General features: G+C 44.1%; 1 protein-coding gene across 1 annotated transcript in view; it reads left to right on the top strand.

Annotated features, from left to right (window-relative positions):
• Nucleotides 1-22,129, top strand: part of LOC309547838 (protein LBH-like) — a 55,859-nt gene that overhangs the window by 11,552 nt on the left and 22,178 nt on the right. The window contains exon 3 of the mRNA XM_082247843.1: nucleotides 14,648-14,852. Within this exon, the coding sequence (XP_082103969.1) occupies nucleotides 14,648-14,852 (205 nt within the window). The remainder of the gene's footprint in view (nucleotides 1-14,647; nucleotides 14,853-22,129) is intronic.

Genomic DNA, 22,129 nt, shown 5'->3' with positions numbered 1-22,129 from the left:
CCTGGGTTAAGTTGTAAAGAGAGGAATAAAAGTCACTGAATGACTGGGCAATTTGTTTGGGAAGAGTGGCTTTTCTTCCGTCTGGGCAGGAACCTTGCGGAATGAATGTGGCCGAGCGGTGGTCCCAGAGGGATCTAGCAAGAAGTTTGCCACATTTGTTGCCAAATTCAAAGAAGTGCTTCTTCCCCTTCTGCAGTGCTGCTTTAGCCTTGTAAAGAAGAAGGTCAAAAACCTTGGTACAAAGGCTCAGAAGTTCTCGTTCGGAGGGAGCATGTTTATGAAGTACCCCCAAGCGTTGGATGTCTGCTAGAAGAGAGGACAGCTGTGCCCCTCTCTCTCGCTTCACCCAGGCTCCATGCTTGATTAGAACCCCACAAATTACCGATTTGTGAGCTTCCCATACCACTCCCGGATCACAGTCAGGGGTATCATTTGTCTGGAAATACCATGTTATCTCCCTCAGAACATCCGCACAAATAGCAGGATCCTACAGGAGACTCTCATTCAACCTCCAAGTCGCAGTTCTGGAGTGTCGGGAATCTGTAAGGTTGTATTTCAAGATAATCGGTGCATGGTAGGACCAAGTGATCGACTCAATAGAGGTGTCGACCACTGAATGTAGCTGGTTATGAAGAAGAAAAAATAGTCCATATGGGAGTATGTTTTATGAGGCGAGGAGTAGTAAGTATAGTCTCTCTCTCCTGAGTGAAATAATCTCCATATGTCTACTAATTGTGCTCCATGAAGGGATTTAGAGGTGCGCTTACGTGAACCAGGAAGGATCGAAGAAGAATCCGAAGAGGTGTCTACGTTGGGTATCAGGGGAACATTGAGGTCGCCACCTAAGATCAGCTAGCCCTCGGCAAACTCAAAAAGCTTTTCTAGAGTGTTTCTGAGGAAGAGGTCCTGTTGTACATTGGGGGCATAAATAGTGGCCAAAGTTACACGGACACGACAAATTGTACCTTTAAGGAACATGAAACGTCTCCCGGCATCCACAAGAGTATCTGAACATTTCCACGGAACCTTACTCGAGATCATAATAGAAAATCCTTTAGATTTGACCAAGGTATTAGTAGCATAATAAGTCAAAGGGTAGTACCGATTTCCAAGCAAGGTAAGGCGGTCATCTCTAAAATGTGTTTCCCGGAGAAAAACACTGTCTGCTCGTTGGCGTTTCAAGTTGTGCAAGAGCATACTTCTTTTCTCTGGTGTATTAAGCCCCTTGGCATTCAGAGACACAATACAGAGAGTATCCCCTATCCACCACAGAGGCAAAGCCCAAATTAGTGATTCTAAGCCAGTAAAATACCCAATTTAAAGCTTAATTAAAAAAAAATAAAAATGCGGATTGCAGTATAGAGCCCTCCTGCTCAACTGGGTGAATCTTAGTTTGTTCTGAAGTAGATACCCAGTGATCTAGTGGCAAGGTTATGAGCAGCCATCTCCTCCGCCTTACAATACGAGGGAGAAAGGAGATGAGAAAAAATTAGGGAGCAAAGCCCTTCAATAAAATATCAGAAAAGGAGCCTAGGGTGAAGGTTGAGCAAGAGGGGTAGAGCAGAGGAGGATGCCCCTGGGGGGGTTACCATAATGTGTGGGTATTCACATATAGACATGTTAAAAACAAAGCAATACAGGAAAGGGAATTTAGATTTAGAATTAAGGCACAATTCAAAGTTCCCTGGAAACCACCGATCAGGATTCCCATGAACCATCTGGAGTAGGTGTTCTGGAGCGGTGGCGTGTCCTGGGCTGACGGGGAGATAGTCCAGGGAGGGAAGAGATAGCAGCCAGGCATCCCAGCATTCTTGGCAATAACTGCAGCCAGTTAGGGCACCGGAATGGGATCCACTTCTAGGAAGGCAAAGAGACCTGACAGGTCAGCCTGCGAGTGGAGGATAAAAGAAGAGGAGCCCTTCCGAATTGAGATGGAGATGGGGTAACCCCATTCTTATGTGTGTCCCAATTGTGGGACCCGGTCAGGACAGGACAGAGAAAAGCTCTGCACTGTAGGGTGGCACGGGAGATGTCTGGCAGTGTTTTGATTTGTGATCCATCAAAGCATACCTGAACAACCTCCCAGGCTTTGCGGAGGATTGCTTCCTTGTGTAAGTAGCGATGAAGGTGGCATATTATGTCTCGCGGGCGGAGTGGGTCAGAAGATTTATTTTCCCAGGGTTCTATGGACCCTGTCTATCTCCAAGTTGACAGGTGGAGTCCAGTGAAAAATCGAAGTAACAGTGTCCCGTAAATCTTTGTTACCTGTGGCTTAAGGAAGGCCGCGGAGCTGCAAGTTATTTTGGCGGCTCCTATCCTCCAGGTCCTCCAGATGGAGTTGTAGGGCCACTACCGGGAATCGCGGGCAGCCTCCAGTTGCATTACACGTTACTCTAGGGTAGTAAACGCAATTTCCCCCGCTGCGAGGTGTCCCGCCAGTGGCTGTACCTCCATCCGAGCATCCTGCATGTCTCTGTGGTGGGCATCCATGATCCATTGGATAAGGGCTTCTATATCTTCTTTTGTAGAGAGAGCTTGCAGGAGAATCCGGAGGTTCCACCATCTCGGTCTGAGCAGGTGTGTGGTCCATGAATGTTGGGAAGGGTTGTCTGCCTGATGTCAGTGCTGATAGGACCTCAGAAAAAGTGTCTGAGACCACAGAGGAGGCAGGAGAGGTTTGAGGCACCTGAGAGGAGAAGGCCTTGGCTAAACGGCCATTCGTTGTTGCCATCATGGACTCAGGGCCAGGTTTGTGTAAGCCTGGAAAAAAGTGTTAGATCTCTGCCCTGGAAGTGCCTGTCTTGGGTTGCTTGCGAGGGGTCTTTCTGTGTTTCTTCCCTGATAACATGCCGCTGTACACCGTTGTATATTTGTAAGAAAGACGGTCTAAGGCTGGTGTGAAGCCGGGAGCTCAAGTATAGCACGTCTTCACTCAACCATGTCCAAGCTACGCCCCCATTTAAAGCAATTTCAGCAAACAGTTTATGTAGTAATAGCCCCTAGTATTGGTGTCATTTACGCAGTAATAATGCCTAGTAATTGTGCCAGTTAATGCAGTAGTAACCCCTAGTATTGGTGCTAGTTTACACAGTAATAGCCCCCTACTATAGGTGCCAGATTACGCAGTAAAAACCTCCAGTATTGGTGCCAGTTTATGCAGTAACAACCCCTAGTATTGGTAATAGTTTACACAGTAATAGCTCCTAGTATTGGTGCCAGGTTATGCAGTAATAACCCCTAGTATTGGTTCCAGTTTACACAGTAATAATCCCTGGTATTGGTGCTAGTTTACGCAGTAATAGCTCCTAGTATTGGTGCCAGTTTACGCAGTAATAACCCCTAATATTGGAGCCAGTTTACGCAGTAATAACCCTTAGTATTGTTGCTAATTTATGCAGTAATAACCCCTAGTATTGGTGCAAGTTTACGCAGTAATAGCCACTAATATTGGTGCCAGTTTATGCAGTAAAAACCCCTAAAATTGGTGCCAGTTTCCACAGCAATAAAGCTTAGTATTGATGCCAGTTTACACAGTATTAAAGCCTAGTATTGGTGTCAGATTACGCAGTAATAGCCCCTAGTATTGGTGTCAGTTTACGCAGTAATAAAGCCTTGTATTGATGCCAGTTTATGCAGTAATAAAGCCTAGAATTGATGCCAGTTCAAGCAGTACTTAAGCCTAGTATTGGTGCCAGTTCACACAGTATTAAACCCTAGTATTGGTGCCAGTTTATGCAGTAATAGCCCCTACTATTGGTGCCAGTTTACGCAGTAGTAATAATGTCAGATATGCAGGAATAGCTCCTAGTATTGGTGAAAGTTTATGCAGTAATAGCCCTCAATATTGGGACCATTTTATGCAGCAATAACCCCTAGTAATAGTGGCAGTTTATGCATTAACAACCCCTAGTATTGGTAATAGTTTACACAGTAATAGCTCCTAGTATTGGTGCCAGGTTATGCAGTAATAACCCCTAGTATTGGTTCCAGTTTACACAGTAATAATCCCTGGTATTGGTGCTAGTTTACGCAGTAATAGCTCCTAGTATTGGTGCCAGTTTACGCAGTAATAACCCCTAATATTGGTGCCAGTTTACGCAGTAATAACCCTTAGTATTGTTGCCAATTTATGCAGTAATAACCCCTAGTATTGGTGCAAGTTTACGCAGTAATAGCCACTAGTATTGGTGCCAGTTTATGCAGTAAAAGCCTCTAGTATTGATGCCAGTTCATGCAGTAGTAAAGCCTAGTATTGGTGCCAGTTTACGCATCAATTACCCCTAGTAATAGTGCCAGTTTACGCAGAAAGAACCCCTAGTATTGGTGTGAGTTTATGCAGTAATAGCCCCTAGTATTGGTGCCAGATTATGCAGTAATAGCCCCTACTATTGGTGCCAGTTTACGTAGTAATAATCCCTAGTATTGGTGCCAGTTTACGCAGTAAGAACCCCTAGTATTGGTGCCAGTTTATGCAGTAATACCCCCTAGTATTGGTGCCAGTTTATGCAGTAATAGCCCCTACTACATGGTGCCAGTTTACGCAGTAAAAACCCCTAGTAATGGTGCCAGTTTACGCAGTAAAAACCCCTAGTATTGGTGCCAGTTTACACAGTAATAAAGCCTAGTATTGATGTCAGTTTATGCAGTAATAAAGCCTAGTATTGATGCCAATTCACGCAGTAATAAAGCCTAGTACTGGTGCCAGCTCATGCAGTCATAAAGCCTAGTATTGGTGCCAGTTTATGCAGTAAAAGCCCCTAGTATTGGTGCCATTTTATGCAGTAATAACCCCTAGTAATGGTGGTAGTTTATGCAGTAATAGCCCCTAGTATTGGTGCCAGTTCATGCAGTAAAAGCCTCTAGTATTGGTGCCAGTTTAGGCAGTAATAGCCCCTGGTATTGGTGCCAGTGTATGCAGTAATAACCCTTAGTATTGTTGCCAGTTTACGCAGTCGTAAAGCCTAGTATTGATGCCAGTTTATGGAGTAATAATGGTGTCAGTTTACGCAGTAAGAACACCTAGTATTGGTGCCAGCTTATGCAGTAATAGCCCCTAGCATTTGTGCCAGTCAACGCAATAATAGGCACTAGTATTGGTGCCAGTTATGCAGTAATAGCGCCTAGTATTGGTGCCAGTTATGCAGTAATAGTGCCTCGTATTGGTACCAGTTTACGCAGTAATAGCCCCTAGAATTGGTGCCAGTTTACACAGTAATAAAGCCTAGTTTTGGTGCCAGTTTACGCAGTAATAAAGCCTAATATTGGTGCCAGTTTACGCAGTAATAATGGCTAGTATTGGTGGCAGTTTACGTAGTAATAATCCCTACTATTGGTGCCAGTTTAGGCAGTAATAAAGCCTAGTATTGGTGGCAATTTACGCAGTAATAACCCCTAGTATTGGTGCCAGTTTACACAGTAATAAAGCCGGGTATTGATACCAGTTTACACAGTAATAAAGCCTAGTATTGATGCCAGTTTACACAGTAATAAAGCCTAGTATTCATGCCAGTTCATGCAGTAATAACCCCTAGTATTGGTGCCAGTTTAAGCAGTAAAAACCCCTAGTTTTGGAGTCAGTTTACACAGTAATACCCCCTAGTATTGATGCCAATTTATGCAATAATAGCCTCTTATATTGGTGCCAGTTTATGCAGTAATAACCCCTAGTATTGGTGCCAGTTTACGCAGTAAAAGCCCCTAGTATTGGTGCTAGTTTACGCAGTAATAGCTCCTACTATTGGTGCCAGTTTACTCAGTAATAGCCCCTAGAATTGGTGCCAGTTTTCGCAGCAATAGCTCCTAGTATTGGTGCCAGTTTACGCAGCAATAGTCCCTAGTTTTGGTGCCAGGTTATGCAGTAATAACCCCTAGTATTGGTGCCAGTTTACGCAATATTAACCCCTAGTATTGGTGCCAGTTTACGCAGTAATAAAGCCTAGTATTGGTGCCAGTATACGCAGTAATAACCCCCAGTATTGATGCTAATTTACACAGTAACAAAGCCTAGTATTGATACCAGTTTACACAGTAATAAAGCCTAGTGTTGATGCCAGTCCATACAGTAATAAAGCCTAGTATTGTTGCTAGTTTACGCAGTTTTAACTCCTAGTATTGGTGCCAGTTTACGCAGTAAAAATCCCTAGTATTGATGCCAGATTACACAGTAATATCCCCTAGTATTGGTGCCAATTTATGCAGTAATAGCCCCTAGTATTGGTGCCAGTTTATGCAGTAATAATCCCTAGTATTGGTGCCGGTTTATGCAGCAATAGCCCCTGGTATTGGTGCCAGTTTACGCAGTAATAAAGCCTAGTATTGATGCCAGTTTATGCACTAATAACCCCTTGTATTGGTGCCAGTTTACACAGTAAAAGCCCCTAGTATTGATGTAAGTTTACATAGTAATAGCCCCTAGTATTGGTGCCAGTTTACGCAGTAATAAAGCCTAGTATTGATGCCAGTTTACAAAGTAATAAAGCCTAGTATTGGTGCCAGTTTACGCAGTAATCACCCCTAAAATTGACGCCAGTTTAGGGAGCAATAAAGCTTAGTATTGGTGCCAGTTTACGCAGTAATAACCCCTAGTACTGGTGCCAGTTTATGCAGTAAAAAAGCCTAGTATTGGTGGAAGTTTACACAGTAAAAAAAACCTAGTATTGGTGCCAGTTTACACAGTAATTACCCCTAGTATTGGTGCCAGTTTACGTAGTAATAAAGCTTAATATTGATGCCATGCTCTCAGCGTGGAGGAGGTATGGAAGAATAGTGAGACCTACCAACCACAGTGATGAAAGTGTTAAGGTCAGCCGCGACAGTGGCAGCGGTCTTAAAACTTTTATCAGCTTCATCAGAGATCATTATGATTTCCCCGTGGGTCTCCTGATGTGCTACAGTAAAGCGCACCTCTCCATCCGGGACTCCTTCCTCCCGCCACACACCGTGGCGAAACGAAGGGGGAAGGCTGCTACAGCGCACCTCTCCACCTGAGATCATGCCCCTGTAGCAGGGGTGCCCAACCTTTTGAGGAGCAAGGGCCATTTTAGCGACTTGGTATAGCCACAATGAGCAGGGCAGATGACAGGTCTGCTTTTACTCAGCATTGGAAGAGCAGACGCGGACACAGCCCGCTCTACTCTATGGGCCCTCCAATCCGGTCTGCCCATACAGGAGGGGACAGATCCCCTTCTGTTTTTTTAAGTGGATTGGATTGGAGATAGGCGGGTGTAAGGGGACACAAGTTTGTTTACATATGCCGCTCTATAGAGGTGAATAGAGGGTCAGATTGGGTCCACTCGAAAAACAGACAGGCAGACCCGATCAGACCGATCCTGTGAAAGAGGCCTAAGACCGATTTTCACACGGATGCACTGCGGTTTACCTGCACGTCAGCTGACCTCAATCTTCATTTCTTCCTTAGGATTCCTGCAGGAATCACTGGCTGCTGCTGTCCCCCAGGCAGGTATGGCTGGTGGCTGCTGGTTGCTGTCCTTTAGGGTTGGTACTGCTAGCAGGTACTGCTGGCGGGTACTGCTGGTGGGTACTAATGGCATGTACTGCTGGCTGGTACTGCTGGTGGGTACTGCTGGCTGGTACTGATGGTGGGTACTGCTGGCAGGTACTGCTGGCTGGTAATGTTGGCTCAGGCTGGTACTGCTGTGGGTACTGCTGGCTGATACTGCTGGCTGGTGCTGCTGTGGGTACTGCTGGCGGGTACTGCTGGATGGTACTGTTGGCGGGTACTGCTGGCTGGTACTACTGGCTGGTACTGCAGGTGGGTGCTGCTGGCTGGTACTTCTGGTGGGTACTGCTGGCTGTTACTGCTGGTGGGTACTGTTGGTTGGTACTGTTGGCTCCTCTGAGACACCAATGGAGCGTGACAGGAGCCGCGCTGGGCGAAGAATGCGGCTGCAGTAGAGAGCAGAGCCGATGCTTCCTGTATCCCTCCTGTCACAGGCGGAGTACATTTGATATCATTCTACCTGTGACAGGAGCCAGAACTATATAGGAAGCATCTACTCCTCTTCTTCTAATGCAGCTTCGTTGTTCACAATAATGCTCAGGGATGTCGGGTCGCGAACCCGCAATCTGGGCTTACTGACCCGTCATCCCATAGCAGGAGGCGGGATCCTGTTGGGGAGCACAGCATAATGTTGGGGGGGGAGGGGGGTCATGGCCCCCTCCGCCGCACCCCCCCCCCCCCCAATGATGCCAGTGCTGTATTATAACCATAATGACATATACAGGTATCAGATCTGGTATATGGAAGGCTTGGAAATGACCAATCTGTCATCTCCTTTGACATATACTTATCTTTTTTACTATTTACTTTAGACATGCAAAAAAGAATGGAAGATTAAAATATATTTTTCTAGGATATGGGAAATTTCTACAGAAATCTTGGGAGAAAATGTGAATGACGCAGTATTCTTTTCTTTATAGAAGATAAGGATTTTTTATGATCTGTTAAGATGATTTTCATAATTCAGTGATCTGACCATTGGTATGTAAAAGATTTAAATATGTTTAAATTACTTTTTTATATTAGCTGACACAGCAGTCCCACATAATAGCAGCAGGAATAGCAGACGTGATGACACCAACCAAGCCCAGAGATGCTGGGGTTCCTGGCACCATATTCTGTTCAGGCATTATTACTTTTTGTACTGATCTTTACAGACTCTTTTTTTTTTATATTTTATTAGACAAGGGTTTACATTTTCGGTGTTATTTAAAATAAAGAGATGTTTGAGATGTGTTCAAGGTCTGGGCCCAGATTGGTTTACCTACACCTCCTACAAGATCCACCCTCCTTAAAGTTATGACATCCAGGCCCATATTTAAACTAGCCTTTCTACTTGAAGAAATGGCAACTATGCCCAGAGTTCAGCTAGATCCACCTCCTTCAAGTCATCCCTCGTTGAAAGAGACTCAAGAAACTTCTTGCGTTCAATCAAAATTAGATAGCTTAAGTGGTAAATTCATCTTGCTACTTTACATTCTAGTAAATGAGAAATATATTTCTTTATTGTTATAGCCCTGCTCATAACCATCAAGCATTCATTTTATAGCAAAACAGTACCAAGAACACACACACACACCAAGAAATAAACACAATTGTAGCAAACAGTCCTAAGAGAGAACAAAAACTCATGAGGGGTAGAAGCTATGTCCCTCATTAAAATTCAAGTAATTCAAGTACAAAAATACTCTATTGTTTCCTGTCCATTGAGAGATACAGGAATTCTTAGACTTTTGGGACTTCCAAAGCAGTCCAGCATATGGGGTGCAAAACATATAAACAAAGGCTAACAGACCCAAGAAAAGAACAGACAACTGGGGACACCCTGCAGTTCAAGAAACCAATGTCAAAAGCTAGCCTAAGATGAGACCCAAATATGTGCCTGGTAGCACTTAGAAATATAAAACAGAAAGTGGTAGCTTTGCAAACTGAAAAAAGATGCCTGATACAAAAAGACCAAAAAACACTCACAGGGTGGAACCAGACCCTTAAAGTATATTTCTAGCTTTGCATTCAAATTGGGAAGACACCTGCTTGATATTTGTTACATATTCCAATTCACATAGCATACCTTTAAAAAATATTGTACAAATTGCTGCTTACCTTTTTACATACTCTTCTCTAAAAACCACAGTAATGAAAAGTCCAATGTAATTGTTAATGATGGGCCTGGGGAGTTATGTTTCCTATAATTTACACTGTAATGTGCTGTAAAGTTTGGATGATGGTCTGTTTAAGTCACCTAGAGATGGTGGAACAAGAAGCCAGTGTACTACAGGGTTCAACCAAGAATATGGGGGATTCCTGCAGAATCAGTGGCACTGAGACAGATGCTTAATCACTTTTCCACCAGAGGATTTTGCGATTCGGTGCTGTGCGACTTTAACTGACAATTGCGCGGTCGTGCGACGCCGTACCCAAACGAAATTTACGTCCTTTTTTTCCCCACAAACAGAGCTTTCTTTTGGTTGTATTTGATCACCTGTGCAATTTTTACTTTTTGCGCTATAAACAAAAAAAGAGCGTTTATTTTGAAAAAATAACAATATTTTTCACATTTTTTTATATGAAATTCCCCCCCAAAAAATGTAAAAATCAAAATTTTTTTAAATTTTTGGCCAATTTGTTTTCTGCTACCTATGTTTGGTAAAAAAAAAATCACAATAAGCGTATTTTGATTGGTTTACGCAAAAGTTATTGCGTTTACTAACTAAGGGAAAGATTTCTGTCATTTTTGGTGTTTTTTTTTTTAACGAGTAATGGCGGCGATCTGCGATTTTTTTTTTTCCGGGACTGCGAAATTGCGGCGGACAGATTGGACCCTTGACTGACATTTTTGACACTTTTGGGGGTACCAGTGACATTACTGCAGTAATCAGTGCTATAAATATGCACTGTTACTGTAAAAATGACACTGGCAGGGAAGGGGTTAATTTTATTGGAGAGGGAGGGGTTAATGTATGCCTGGTGCTTACTAACGTGTGTGGGGGGAGGTGACTGAGTGACACAGGGACAGATCGCATGTTCAGCTATGCTGAACACTGCAATCTGTCACTGTTTGTCATCCTCCCGCTCTGTTTACACAAGGCCCGACTCTCCGCCCGCTCCTACCCTGGCCCGACTCCCGCTGTGACTGAAAACAGCGGGAGCGCGCCTACAGGGGGAGGAGTCCAGCAACGTAGGTCTACGTCGCTAGATGGAATCGAGCCACTTTGCCGCAGTACAGTCCCAGTGACTGGTCGGCAAGTGGTTAAAGCCTGAATCACATCTGGACAATGAGATTTTCCTTTCTGGAGCCAAATAGAGGGATGGGAGAGCAATGTCCTGGTTTAGGCGAAATATGAAACTACCTTAGACAAAAAAAAATCCTGGGCCTCAACACCACTTTGTCCCTATTGGAAAACCAGAAACCACTCATGGGACAATGGCTACAAGAAACGCCACCTTGTGAGTGAGAGTAGAGAGAAGAATGAGTTCAAACAGTTGTCTTTGACACGCAGAGACCCAGATTCAGATCCCATGGAGTCACAGCAGAACAAACAGGTGGAACTACATGGGAAACTTTCTGCACAAATGTCTAAATCAATGAGTGAAAAGCTAACAGTCTCTAAAACAAGATATACAGGGCAGAAACCTAACTCTGGAAAGTGCTGAAAGGCAAATGCTGTTTCAGTCAGACCTAGCTGCAAGAAGGAGAGTATTCATCCCATGGGAACACTCTTAAAGTGGAAGCCATTACTCACACAAAGTGAACTTTGCTTTCCATGTTTGATGACAGACCTTATGCCTTAGCCTTCCTAGCTGTTAATCTCATAGGAAACACAGATTTGGAGGTGTCCCTGTTTCAAAAACCTGCACTTCAACAGCTAAGCCATTAAAGTCAACGACTGTAAAGTAGGATGTCAAAAATGGTCCTTGATATAATAAATTCTGATGATCTGGTAAATAACACAGAGAGTCTTACCAAGTTAGCACATGAACCTGAGCTAGCCCACAGCAATGATGCCCTACATCTGGATCCTGTGATGCAGACGAGGAAGAAGTTCTATGGAATTAAAGGCATAGATCTTTGTACCTAGAGAAAAACCGGTCCAGTTTGTTGTTAAACCTGGAGGTCAGGCAGTTCACACCTCTGCCCCCCTCCAGCAACAAGGTCCTAGACACGGGAGGGTTTGCAGCCTTAGGCCTGGGGGGCAAGACTAGTAAAGTGGCCTGTTGAACTCACCATCCATGCCCATCTGGTTTTATAACGGGTATTGATGTTGTTATGAAGCAAGACCAATATGACACAACATGACCCCGATCTCGTTAAAGAGCCGATGCCGCGGCTCATTACACATGTGATTGGCTGTGTCCAATCACAGTGGATCATGTATAAATGTGGAGAGCCAGATCAGTGGCATCTCCTCGCAGGGGAGACCTGTACAGATAATCAGAGCACAGCATTACATTGCAGCCTCAGCAGTGCCCAGCAAGTGATGCCAGTCTGTGCCCATCAGCGACACCAATCAGTGCTGCCTTTCAGTGCCTGCCCATCATTGCATCAGTGCCCAACAGTACTGCTTATCAGTGCCCCCTATCAGTGCGGCATATTAGTGCCTCCACATCAGTGCCACCTAGAAAAATGTTTTAACCACTTCTTGAGCAGAAGATTTTCCCCCTTAATGACCAGGCCATTTTTTGCGATCCGGCACTGCGTTATTTTAACAGACAATTGCGCGGTCGTGCAATGCTGTACCCAAATAAAATTTATATTTTTCACATTCTGCTATATAACATTCGCCCCCAAAAAAAACATGTTAAAAGCAAATGTTGTCATCATTTTAGGCCAATTTGTATTCTGCTACATATTTTTGGTTAAAAAAAAAAAAAACAGCAGGTGTATTTTGATTGGTTTGCACAAAAGTTATCACGTCTACAAACTAGGGGAAATATATATGTCATTTTTATTTATTTATTTTACTAGTAATGGCGGGAATCAGCCATTTTTAGTGGGACTGCGACATTGCGGCAGACAGGTGCGATCAGAGGGTTAAATGTGAGCCTAGGGGGTGTTTTCTAACCTAAATAGGAGGAACACAGGCACACTGCATTGATTCCAGAGAGAGCGTTCTGCTGTGTTTACAACAGCAGACTTACATTCTCTCTTCACAGGGAGCGATAGCAGGAGCCCAGCGACAATCGCGGCCGTCGGCCCCTTGGATCACCTTTCCCGCTAGCGAGTGTGCGTGCGCTGCCCGTAAAGAGAGAATGGCGGCCTGCTGTTGTAAACACAGCAGACCGTTGTTCTCTGGAATCAATGCAGAGCTCCTGTGATCCTCCTATTTAGGAACACAGGTCTCTGTGTTGATTTCACAAGCCCATCCCCCTCACAGTTAGAAAACATCCCCTAGGCTCACATTTAACCCTTTGATCGCCCCTGGGCTAACCCTTACCCTGCCAGTGTCATAGTACAGTAACAGTGCATATTTTTAGCACTGATTACTGTAGTGATGTCACTGGTCCCCCCAAAAGTGTAAAAAATGTCAGTTAGGTGTCCGATCTGTCCGCCGCAATGTCGCAGTCCCGCTAAAAATCGCTGATCGCTGCCAATACTAGTAAAAGATAAATAAAAATGACATAAATCTTTCCCCTAGTTTGTAGACGTGATAGCTTTTGCGCAAACCAATCAATATACACTCATTGGGATTTTTTTTTTTTTTTTTACCAAAAATATGTAGCAGAATACATATAGGCCTAAAATTATGAAAAAGTTTGATTGTCAAATGCTGCGCTCCCGACTAGCCAACTTTAAAGTTTACACAGGGAGAGAGGGTCGGGAGGAGGCTGTGCTCTGTAAAAATTGAACACTCTCAGCCCTGTGACAGGTGCAGCTAACATCCCTGTCACAGGGCACATCGCCGGCCCGCAGCTGCAGTGGAGGATAGAGGCGTTCTTTCACTGCTCCTCCACTCTTTAACCCCCCGCCGGACCTGCCCAAGCAGTAGCAGTCGGTCAGCTCCGATACTGCACGTGCGCAGTCCTGAGCTGCCTGCACAGCGGCCCATTTACAGAGCAGCCTGGGGGGAAATTGCCACTCTGCCACCCCTGCTCCTAGAACACCTTCAAGTGTAGGGACCACTCACCTTTATCCAAGTGCTGATGGCTATTAAAATCTGCCTACCAATTGTCTATGTTTAGGATGTATACAACAAAAAGGGGCCAAGTGGAGGATTGAGGCTGCTCTGTGCAAAACCATTGCACAGAGCATGTTAGTACTGTATAACATGTTTAAAGCGGAGTTCTGGCCACAAAATCATGCCTTTAGATTTTATGGCATCCGCTTCCTTATCCTTACCTGAGCAAGAATTGGATAGTCCCGGCTTTTTTTTTTTTTTTACTTACCTTATTACAGAGGATAATATACTCCCCTTACCATCCACTTCCTCCTTCCTCGGTCGCGGCCCGCGCCTTCACTTCCTGTCCTGCAATGCGTCCTGGGAGCTCTTACTCGTGGCTCCCAGGATGCAATGGGCAGTGACGAAGGCGGCCGGCCGCTCCTCTCATCACGTTATTTCCAAACAGGAAATGACGCGATGTTAGGCGGAGCACAGCGGGACGGCGATGCCAATCGCATAGTACTGGGCATGCGCGAGATTTCGCGCTGGATTCACCGGCCTCTGCCCACTACAACCAGGAAGCAGGGCAGACATTTCCCCAGAACGGACTCGGCGAACCAGGATAAAGATGGCGGCGCTCAGCATAAATTTTATAAAGTAAGATTTCATGCTTGCAAAACTATTATTACACTGTATAAAACAGGATTAGCAGATGGATAGAGGTCGGAGGGTCACTGTTTGGGGAACATTAAAAAAAAAAAAAAAGATTCTGTGGCCGGAACTCCGCTTTAATTTAAAAAAAAAGAAGTTTAAAATCACATTTACATTTCTCAAACTTCTATGTGTGTAAACCCTGCTAGCAATATTTTCACAAAATTATTCTTTCTTTCTTTCTTTCTTTCTTTCTTTCTTTCTTTCTTTCTTTCTTTCTTTCTTTCTTTCTTTCTTTCTTTCTTTCTTTCTTTCTTTCTTTCTTTCTTTCTTTCTTTCTTTCTTTCTTTCTTTCTTTCTTTCTTTCTCATTCAATAAGATATTTCCTGACCCAGAGGAGGAGGAAGAAGAAGTTCCAGTGAAGATGAGAGGAAGGTTGCCCTCCATTGTGGTGGAACCAACTGATATAATAGATATAGAAAGTGGAGAGTTGCGATGGCCCCCCGAGTCTGTAAGAAAAGCAAGAGAGGAGGCTAACCTCACAGAGGAAGATACAGAGAAAGTGGAAACAGAAGACCAGACAGGTGAGACATGTATAATAATGCGATCTGCTGCAATGACATTTAGAGGCAAGGCTAATGTACTGGTAGTATGATGACATGGTCAAAATGTGTGTAAAGGCAAAATAATTAATGTCCCATCAGGCTTTTTTTTGTGTTCCCTCCATTTCCTGTCACAGGGCCCCGAGATCCCTGTTCAAATATCCATCCTCAAGCCAATATTACCCATATTACAGATCTCCCCAAACAGCCCAGATTTCCCACCAAGTAGAGATGTGGGTGAGCTTTGGGATACTTCAAACTAGCAGAAAGATAATGGGGGACACGTCTAACTGAACTGTCTCTTCAGGGTGAAAACACTCCCTCTTGTATTCAGTGTCTCGTGAAGTACAACTCAGGGGACCACATTGCGAAGGTAAAACCTAAGCCAATTAACTGTAATGAGTTCTCCCAAAAAGTTGCAAGGACAGTCTCTGGGATTGTACTTTCTGTGCCCTGTGTACTTGAATGCTTTCCTGCATTACCAGCCAGCCTCTGTATGCCTCCAGGTCAGATCCTCTGTGGATTTCCTGCACTGCTCTTCAGGAACTCTGGAAGTGGGTCCCCTAGCTCTAGCTGGAGATGGGACCCAGATGATCTCTTATAAACTGCAGCTATTAGTCCCAGAGGGCCACAGCCCTCAGGCTGGTTCTTCTCCCTCAGGACAAAGACCTTAAGTCCGCAAATAGCAGAACGCAGAAACGGTCAAAAGCAACCAAATCTCGCTCCACTGGCTACAGAGAATCTAAAAATGAAGTTTGCCTAAAGCTGCTAGCAACCTAGCTAGGAGGGTGCTACTAGTAAATCAACCCTGATGTTTCTTTGATGCTCCTGCTCACAATGCTACTTTGTGAGTCCGCCGAAAATCTGTACATTTCCAGTCGTAGTAGTAATGTATGAACAATGGATAAAAGCACAGCCCAAACATGCATTAATAGTTTTATTTAATTCAACCAGCAGGTTGAACAAAAAAAGGACTTGATGCCCTCCATTCACACACATAATGTGGATGGAGGGAATTCATCCTGCTAACATTTATTGGCAAAGCCAAGTTTTTACTGGCATTTAAAAAAGTTACACAATTACAGTTAAGTGCAAATTTCAGTACTTAGGTTACAAACAAGTACAATATGTGTTTAACAATGTGATTTAAGGTAGTGTGGGAGATTTAGCTCGGTGGCGGGTATGGATGACCCCTTTGGGGGGTGCGTTTACACAGGGAGATAGCCGAGAAGTGGTTGCAAACAGTTTGGTTTATTCTTGCAATTTACTTCACACAAGTGCAAGCCTCAAAAACATCAAAATAAAAATAAAACACAAAATAAATCCTTGCCACTGTGGGCGGCTACCTTCTCACACACAGGAACCTACCTAAAGAGTCTGTCTCCAACCTACTGTTGGGCAAACTTTGCTGATCCTACAGCAGACACTCAATAGTCCATTTATTTTCTCTTCACATAACAAATGTCCATTGAACATGTCCCTTTTCCTCTTCACATTGAACATGTCCCTTTGCTTTTCTCTTCACATAGAACACATTCCTTTGTTTGTCTCTTCACATAGCAACCATTCCTTTGCTTGTCTCTTCACATAGCAAACAGTTCATTTATTTCTTCCACATAGAAACAATCCCAGACCTCACCTTGAGTAGTCTTCACACTTTTACCCTCCTCAGCGCACATCACTTCAGGAGGTCTTCTCCCATGCTCACACAGCGTTGGGAGGCACACATCTGACTGTTTTCCTCTACCCACACGGCGTCAGGAGGCAACAATCCTTCTCCCAGGCTCACACAGCGTCGGGAGGCACACATCTGACTGTCCTCCTCTCCCCAGCTCACACAGCATCAGGAGGCAGCAATCAATCGACTTCCTTTGGAAAAATTATAGAGGCCTTAACTTCCTCATTCCGAACAGCTGAAGGCCTTTCAACTTCCTTAAGCCATCCTGGCTACCTTTGCAGCCAACACCCTATAGTAATTGGTGAATTTTCTAAACCAGGTGGAAATGTATCTCCTGTCTGTGACAACATCCACAGATTTACCTGACTTCCTGTCACATACCCCCCCCTCTTGTTTCAACCCTAGGGTTGGGACACAGTTTTCCAGGCACGCATGTGTCAGGCACTGCTCTTGACTCTCACTGATAAGCCTCTTAGTATCTTCAAGCTTAAGGATGAAACTATTTCTGTCATCTTCATTGACAGATTTCTCATAAATGTCACACAGTTTGTCCCTCATCTCATATACACATTCCTCTACTGCATTTTTAGCATCATTTCGCTCCTTCTCAAGTTTGTCCTGCATAACCGTCTGTCCTATCCGCCATGGAGGACCGTGATCCATAGGCAACTCAATTGTGCTAGTCTTAATGTCTTCAACAATCTTGAGACGCCTCTCTCTGCAATCAATAAATGATTTCCACAAAACTTTGAGAACCTCTGCTTCACTTGGCTTTGTTCCAAGAAATGTCTGTACTTTATCAACTTTCCTTCCACCATCATATGGGTCAAAGGCAGTAGCTTCATTAATTAGCCGTAGACAGTTGAACCCAGCGATCTGGGTGGTATCCATTACAGACCTCCTCTCTGCATCAGTGAAGAAGCATGGAACTGCAACACAGTCTATTACAGGTTTCTTCAATGCACTTTCTGCTATTGCATTACTTTTCCCTTGTAGCTCCTTTCCTTTATCTGAACTCCACATGGAATGTATCTCAAGATCACGCTCAAACTTCTGCCACCTGTCTTTCACCAGTTCCATTTTGGAAATATTCCCTGAAATGCACTTGAAATTCATTTGCCTCACGTTTTCACCAACAGCCTTAGTTTTCTCCACTAGGTGGTGTTTGCTTTTTTCTCCAAGCCTTATATCACTTGCTTTAGTTTTCTCCACTAGGTTTTCAGTCTGAACTGAGAAATCATCACATTTCTTACACAGCTCCTTTGTTTGCTGAAGTTCTAATGATACATTTTCCAATGCTTGAAGTTTTTGAAGGAACTGTTTATTCCAAAGGGGTGATTCAAGCCACATGTCATCACATTTCTGATGCTCACTCAGGACAGACCCCAAAACACTGATCCTTTTATAAACTGCATCAGGCACACTATCCCCTCTTTGGGACAGATCCTCTGTTGCCTGTAATTCCTCTTCAAGTTCTTCTAACTGAATCTTCATCTCTTCTACTTGCTGTTCTAAAGCTCGCTTAGACTTTTCTAGCTCCTGAACGCTTTTCACAACATCATCCTTGGAGCTGACCAAATCTTCCATTTCTGTACACAGCTGTTTGTTAGCTCTTTCTAGTTCAGCCTTACACTCTAGAGCTTCCTCCAAGGAGCGAGCCAAGAACAGGGCTTTGCTCTCTTTATCACGCGCCTCCGTTTCTGCACGGTCGCGTTCTTCTGCATATTTTGCAGACACAGTCTTCTCCTCACCAAGCATCTGATCAAACTTCTTTTTCACATTTTCAACATTTTCTAATGAACCAAAGCTTTCTTCCATGCGTTTTTTCATATCCGCTATCTGAGCTTGCAGTGTTGCGACTCGCTCTGATAGGTTTCTCTTTGCTTCCTCCTCCTCTTTTAATTGTTCCATGAAGCCATTTTTCTCAACTTCCATTTGTTTTAGTTTTGTGCTAAAACTCAGCCTTTGACACCTCTCTTCCTGTAAGAGTTCCTGCGTGTCTTGCAGCTGCGATTCCAAGATAGAGAAATCTTTGGCAATTTCTCTAGATTTGCTATCTGTTTAAGAAAGCTGATTTGTGACATTGTCCAACTCAACCTGCAGTCGGTTTGCCTTCTCTGACAGCTTAGCACACATTCGGTCACCTTCTGACACTTTGACTTGCGATTCCTGCAGCTGTGCCTCTACTTTTTTCCTCTTGTGTTCAGAATCTCCTTTTCCCTGCATAAGAGCCTTCACCTCATTGGCTAGTTTCTGGGAATGAGACTGTAATTCTGCCACACAGGCTTCTTTCTTCTTTAGCTGCTGCTGGACACGTTGGGCTTCCTCTTTCCAACTTTCACAGTCCGTACGTAATTCATCTACCACATTGCTCAAAGTGGTGAGCTCAAGCTCATACACAGTACTCAGTAATTTAGCATCTCTCTCATTTTTCTCCTTGTCGCTGAGAGACAATGTCGTTTTCAGAGAGACATTCTGTTCCTGCACCCCTTGCAGGTCTATTTTGTAGCTTCCAAAGACTGAAGACTTTTTTCCAGCTGATTACGCAACTCCAACATATCACGCATACTTTGATCCTGCAAAGTCTGAATTTCAATTTCCTTTTCCATGAGGATGGTATCTTTCTCCATTATAGTCTCTCTACGTTTTTGTAACTCGGAAAAAAGAAGAGCAGTGGATTCTTCCCACTGTAACACCTGAGCCTGCAAGCTTCTATGCTCCATCCTAAGCAACTCCAGGGCTCGTTCCTTTTCTTCCATTTTCCGTTGCAAGGCATCCAGCTCAGCCCTGCACACATACTCGGTTTCCTCCAAACCGATGACCTCCATTTGCTGCTTGCGTCTCTGTTTCCAGCCTGCCATGCTCTCTTGGTGAGCCTTTTGTTGAGCTGCAAAGCTCCGCCGAAAATCCGCATTTGCATATTTTGCAGACACAGTCTTCTCCTCACCAGCTAGGGACAACAACCTTTCTCTTTAGCAGACTTTGTTCAGGCATGGATGGGGGTCGTTCAGGCGGTAACATCCCCTCCATCCATAGAATCCGGTCTCTCATTTCAGCTATCTTTGCATCTTTCAGGCGTTTTGATCGCCCCATCTTCAATAACTCCACAATAAATTTTTCACAGTCCAGCAAGAAATTTTGAGACCACTGTCTCTTTAAAACTAGTAGTTTTTCTCTCTCTTGCAGGATCTCCTTTCCTGCAGACACAGTTTGTGCAATGTCATGCACCAGACACAACAAAGTCCATCAAAAATTTTGAGACCACTGTCTCTTTAAAACAAGTAGTTTTTCCTCTCTTTCAGGATCTTCTCTCCTGCACACACAGATTGTGCAATCTCATGCACCAAACAAAGTTCATAGAACAGATGAACTTCTTTGCAGGGATCTCTGCTTCTGCCCGCATCCTCCACCATATGTGGGAGATTTAGCTCGGTGGCGGGTATGGAGGACCCCTTTGGGGGGTGCGTTTACACAGGGAGATTGCCGAGAAGTGGTTGCAAAAAACAGTTTGGTTTATTCTTGCAATTTACTTCACACAAGTGCAAGCCTCAAAAACATCAAAATAAAAATAAAATACAAAATAAATCCTTGCCACTGTGGGCGGCTACCTTCTCACACACAGGAACCTACCTAGTCTGTCTCCAACCTACTGTTGGGCAAACTTTGCTGATCCTACAGCAGACACATAATAGTCCATTTATTTTCTCTTCACATAACAAATGTCCATTGAACATGTCCCTTTTCCTCTTCACATTGAACATGTCCCTTTGCTTTTCTCTTCACATAGAACACATTCCTTTGTTTGTCTCTTCACATAGCAACCATTCCTTTGCTTGTCTCTTCACATAGCAAACAGTTCATTTATTTCTTCCACATAGAAACAATCCCAGACCTCACCTTGAGTAGTCTTCACACTTTTTACCCTCCTCAGAGCAGATCACTTCAGGAGGTCTTCTCCCATGCTCACACAGCATCGGGAGGCACACATCTGACTGTCCTCCTCTACCCACACGGCGTCAGGAGGCAGCAATCCTTCTCCCAGGCTCACACAGCGTCGGGAGGCACACATCTGACTGTCCTCCTCTCCCCAGCTCACACAGCATCAGGAGGCAGCAATCAATCGACTTCCTTTGGACAAATTATAGAGGCCTTAACTTCCTCATTCCGAACAGCTGAAGGCCTTTCAACTTCCTTAAGCCGTCCTGGCTACCTTTGCAGCCGACACCCTATAGTAATTGGTGAATTTTCTAAACCAGGTGGAAATGTATCTCCTGTCTGTGACAACATCCACAGATTTACCTGACTTCCTGTCACAGTAGATATCAAGTCAAAAAACATATTTCTTATTTTATTTTCAATATAGTAAGTAACTCATGGACAGGAATCGGGAGGGCAAGAACTTAGAATGGGCAGGCAGACACACATGAATTTGACTCTCACAGTGACACTGACAGCAGTGTGCAGCAGATGATGATGATGATGGCACCTCACCAACACAACACATCCCCTCCTGAGTCACAATGACAGTCTTTCTCCATGCCAGGTGGTCCCCTCAGTCCACTCCAATCCAAACAGCACTGACAGTCCTGCTCCCAGCTTTCCTTGTTCCCATACTGCAGACGCTCCAGATGCTCAGCTCGGCTCCCTTGCACATGACATCACACAACATGCTCATGCACCACCTCCGCTAGACCCACATCCCACCTGTGCTGCCCGAACACACTGTAGCAGGCATTTGGATGGTCTGAGCCGGCTCCTGACCGGAACTGTGCAGAGCCACTGACTTTTCTTGTAACTGGCATCTACTGGCAGGAGAATAGTGCACATTTTATTACTATCTGCAAGTAAAAATACAGTTGGCAACACTGTCCTCTAAGATATTGTATTCTGACAAAGGAGAGTCTTTGTCTCCTTCAGAATACACAGATCAGTGCTGCTGGCTATAGAGATTTTCCAACCACCCTGCCCATACATGGATCAAAATTAGTCTGGTCCCTGCTAAACTGGCTGAATTTTGATCCATGTATGGCCTGTATGGCAAGCTTTAGCTGGAGACATGACCACTACAAAAAGGTAAGGGGGTAGAGGGGATATAGATCCTCTCAAGATGGTTGCAATGACTAGGCTCACTAATCATTGCAACCATCTTGAGAGGATCTATATCCCCTCTACCCCCTTACCTTTTTGTAGTGTCTTTTCGGTTGCATGTGGTTCCTGGTTAAAATTACCATTTAAATTGAGATACTTTATGTAAGGAAAAATTGTTTCCCTATACACTCTGGGATCCTCCTCTTTCCCCGGTTTTTTACCTTTTTCTATGGAGACATGACCACACCTGAAAGTGTCTAATGCCAACAGTGGACATAGCTATGAAAGAGAGTAAATATTGGAGTCATTGTTCATTGCCCCGGTAAATATTACTAGTGTTCTTTTACAGGCTACCTTTGGTCTAATTTTTCTGCTGTAGGGAACAGGGTTGAATTCAGCAAATATGTACAATAATTGTAATAATTAATCCACCCTGCCTTTAGTTGCTAATCTTCCAATCTATAAATAAAATAAAAAATGATAAAATAATAAA

This window comes from Pelophylax lessonae, assembly GCF_965119305.1.
Source record: "Pelophylax lessonae genome assembly, chromosome: 2".
Lineage (NCBI taxonomy): Eukaryota > Metazoa > Chordata > Amphibia > Anura > Ranidae > Pelophylax > Pelophylax lessonae.
Note: the sequence above shows the minus strand (reverse complement) of the source record. Positions and strands in the feature narration are given on the sequence as shown.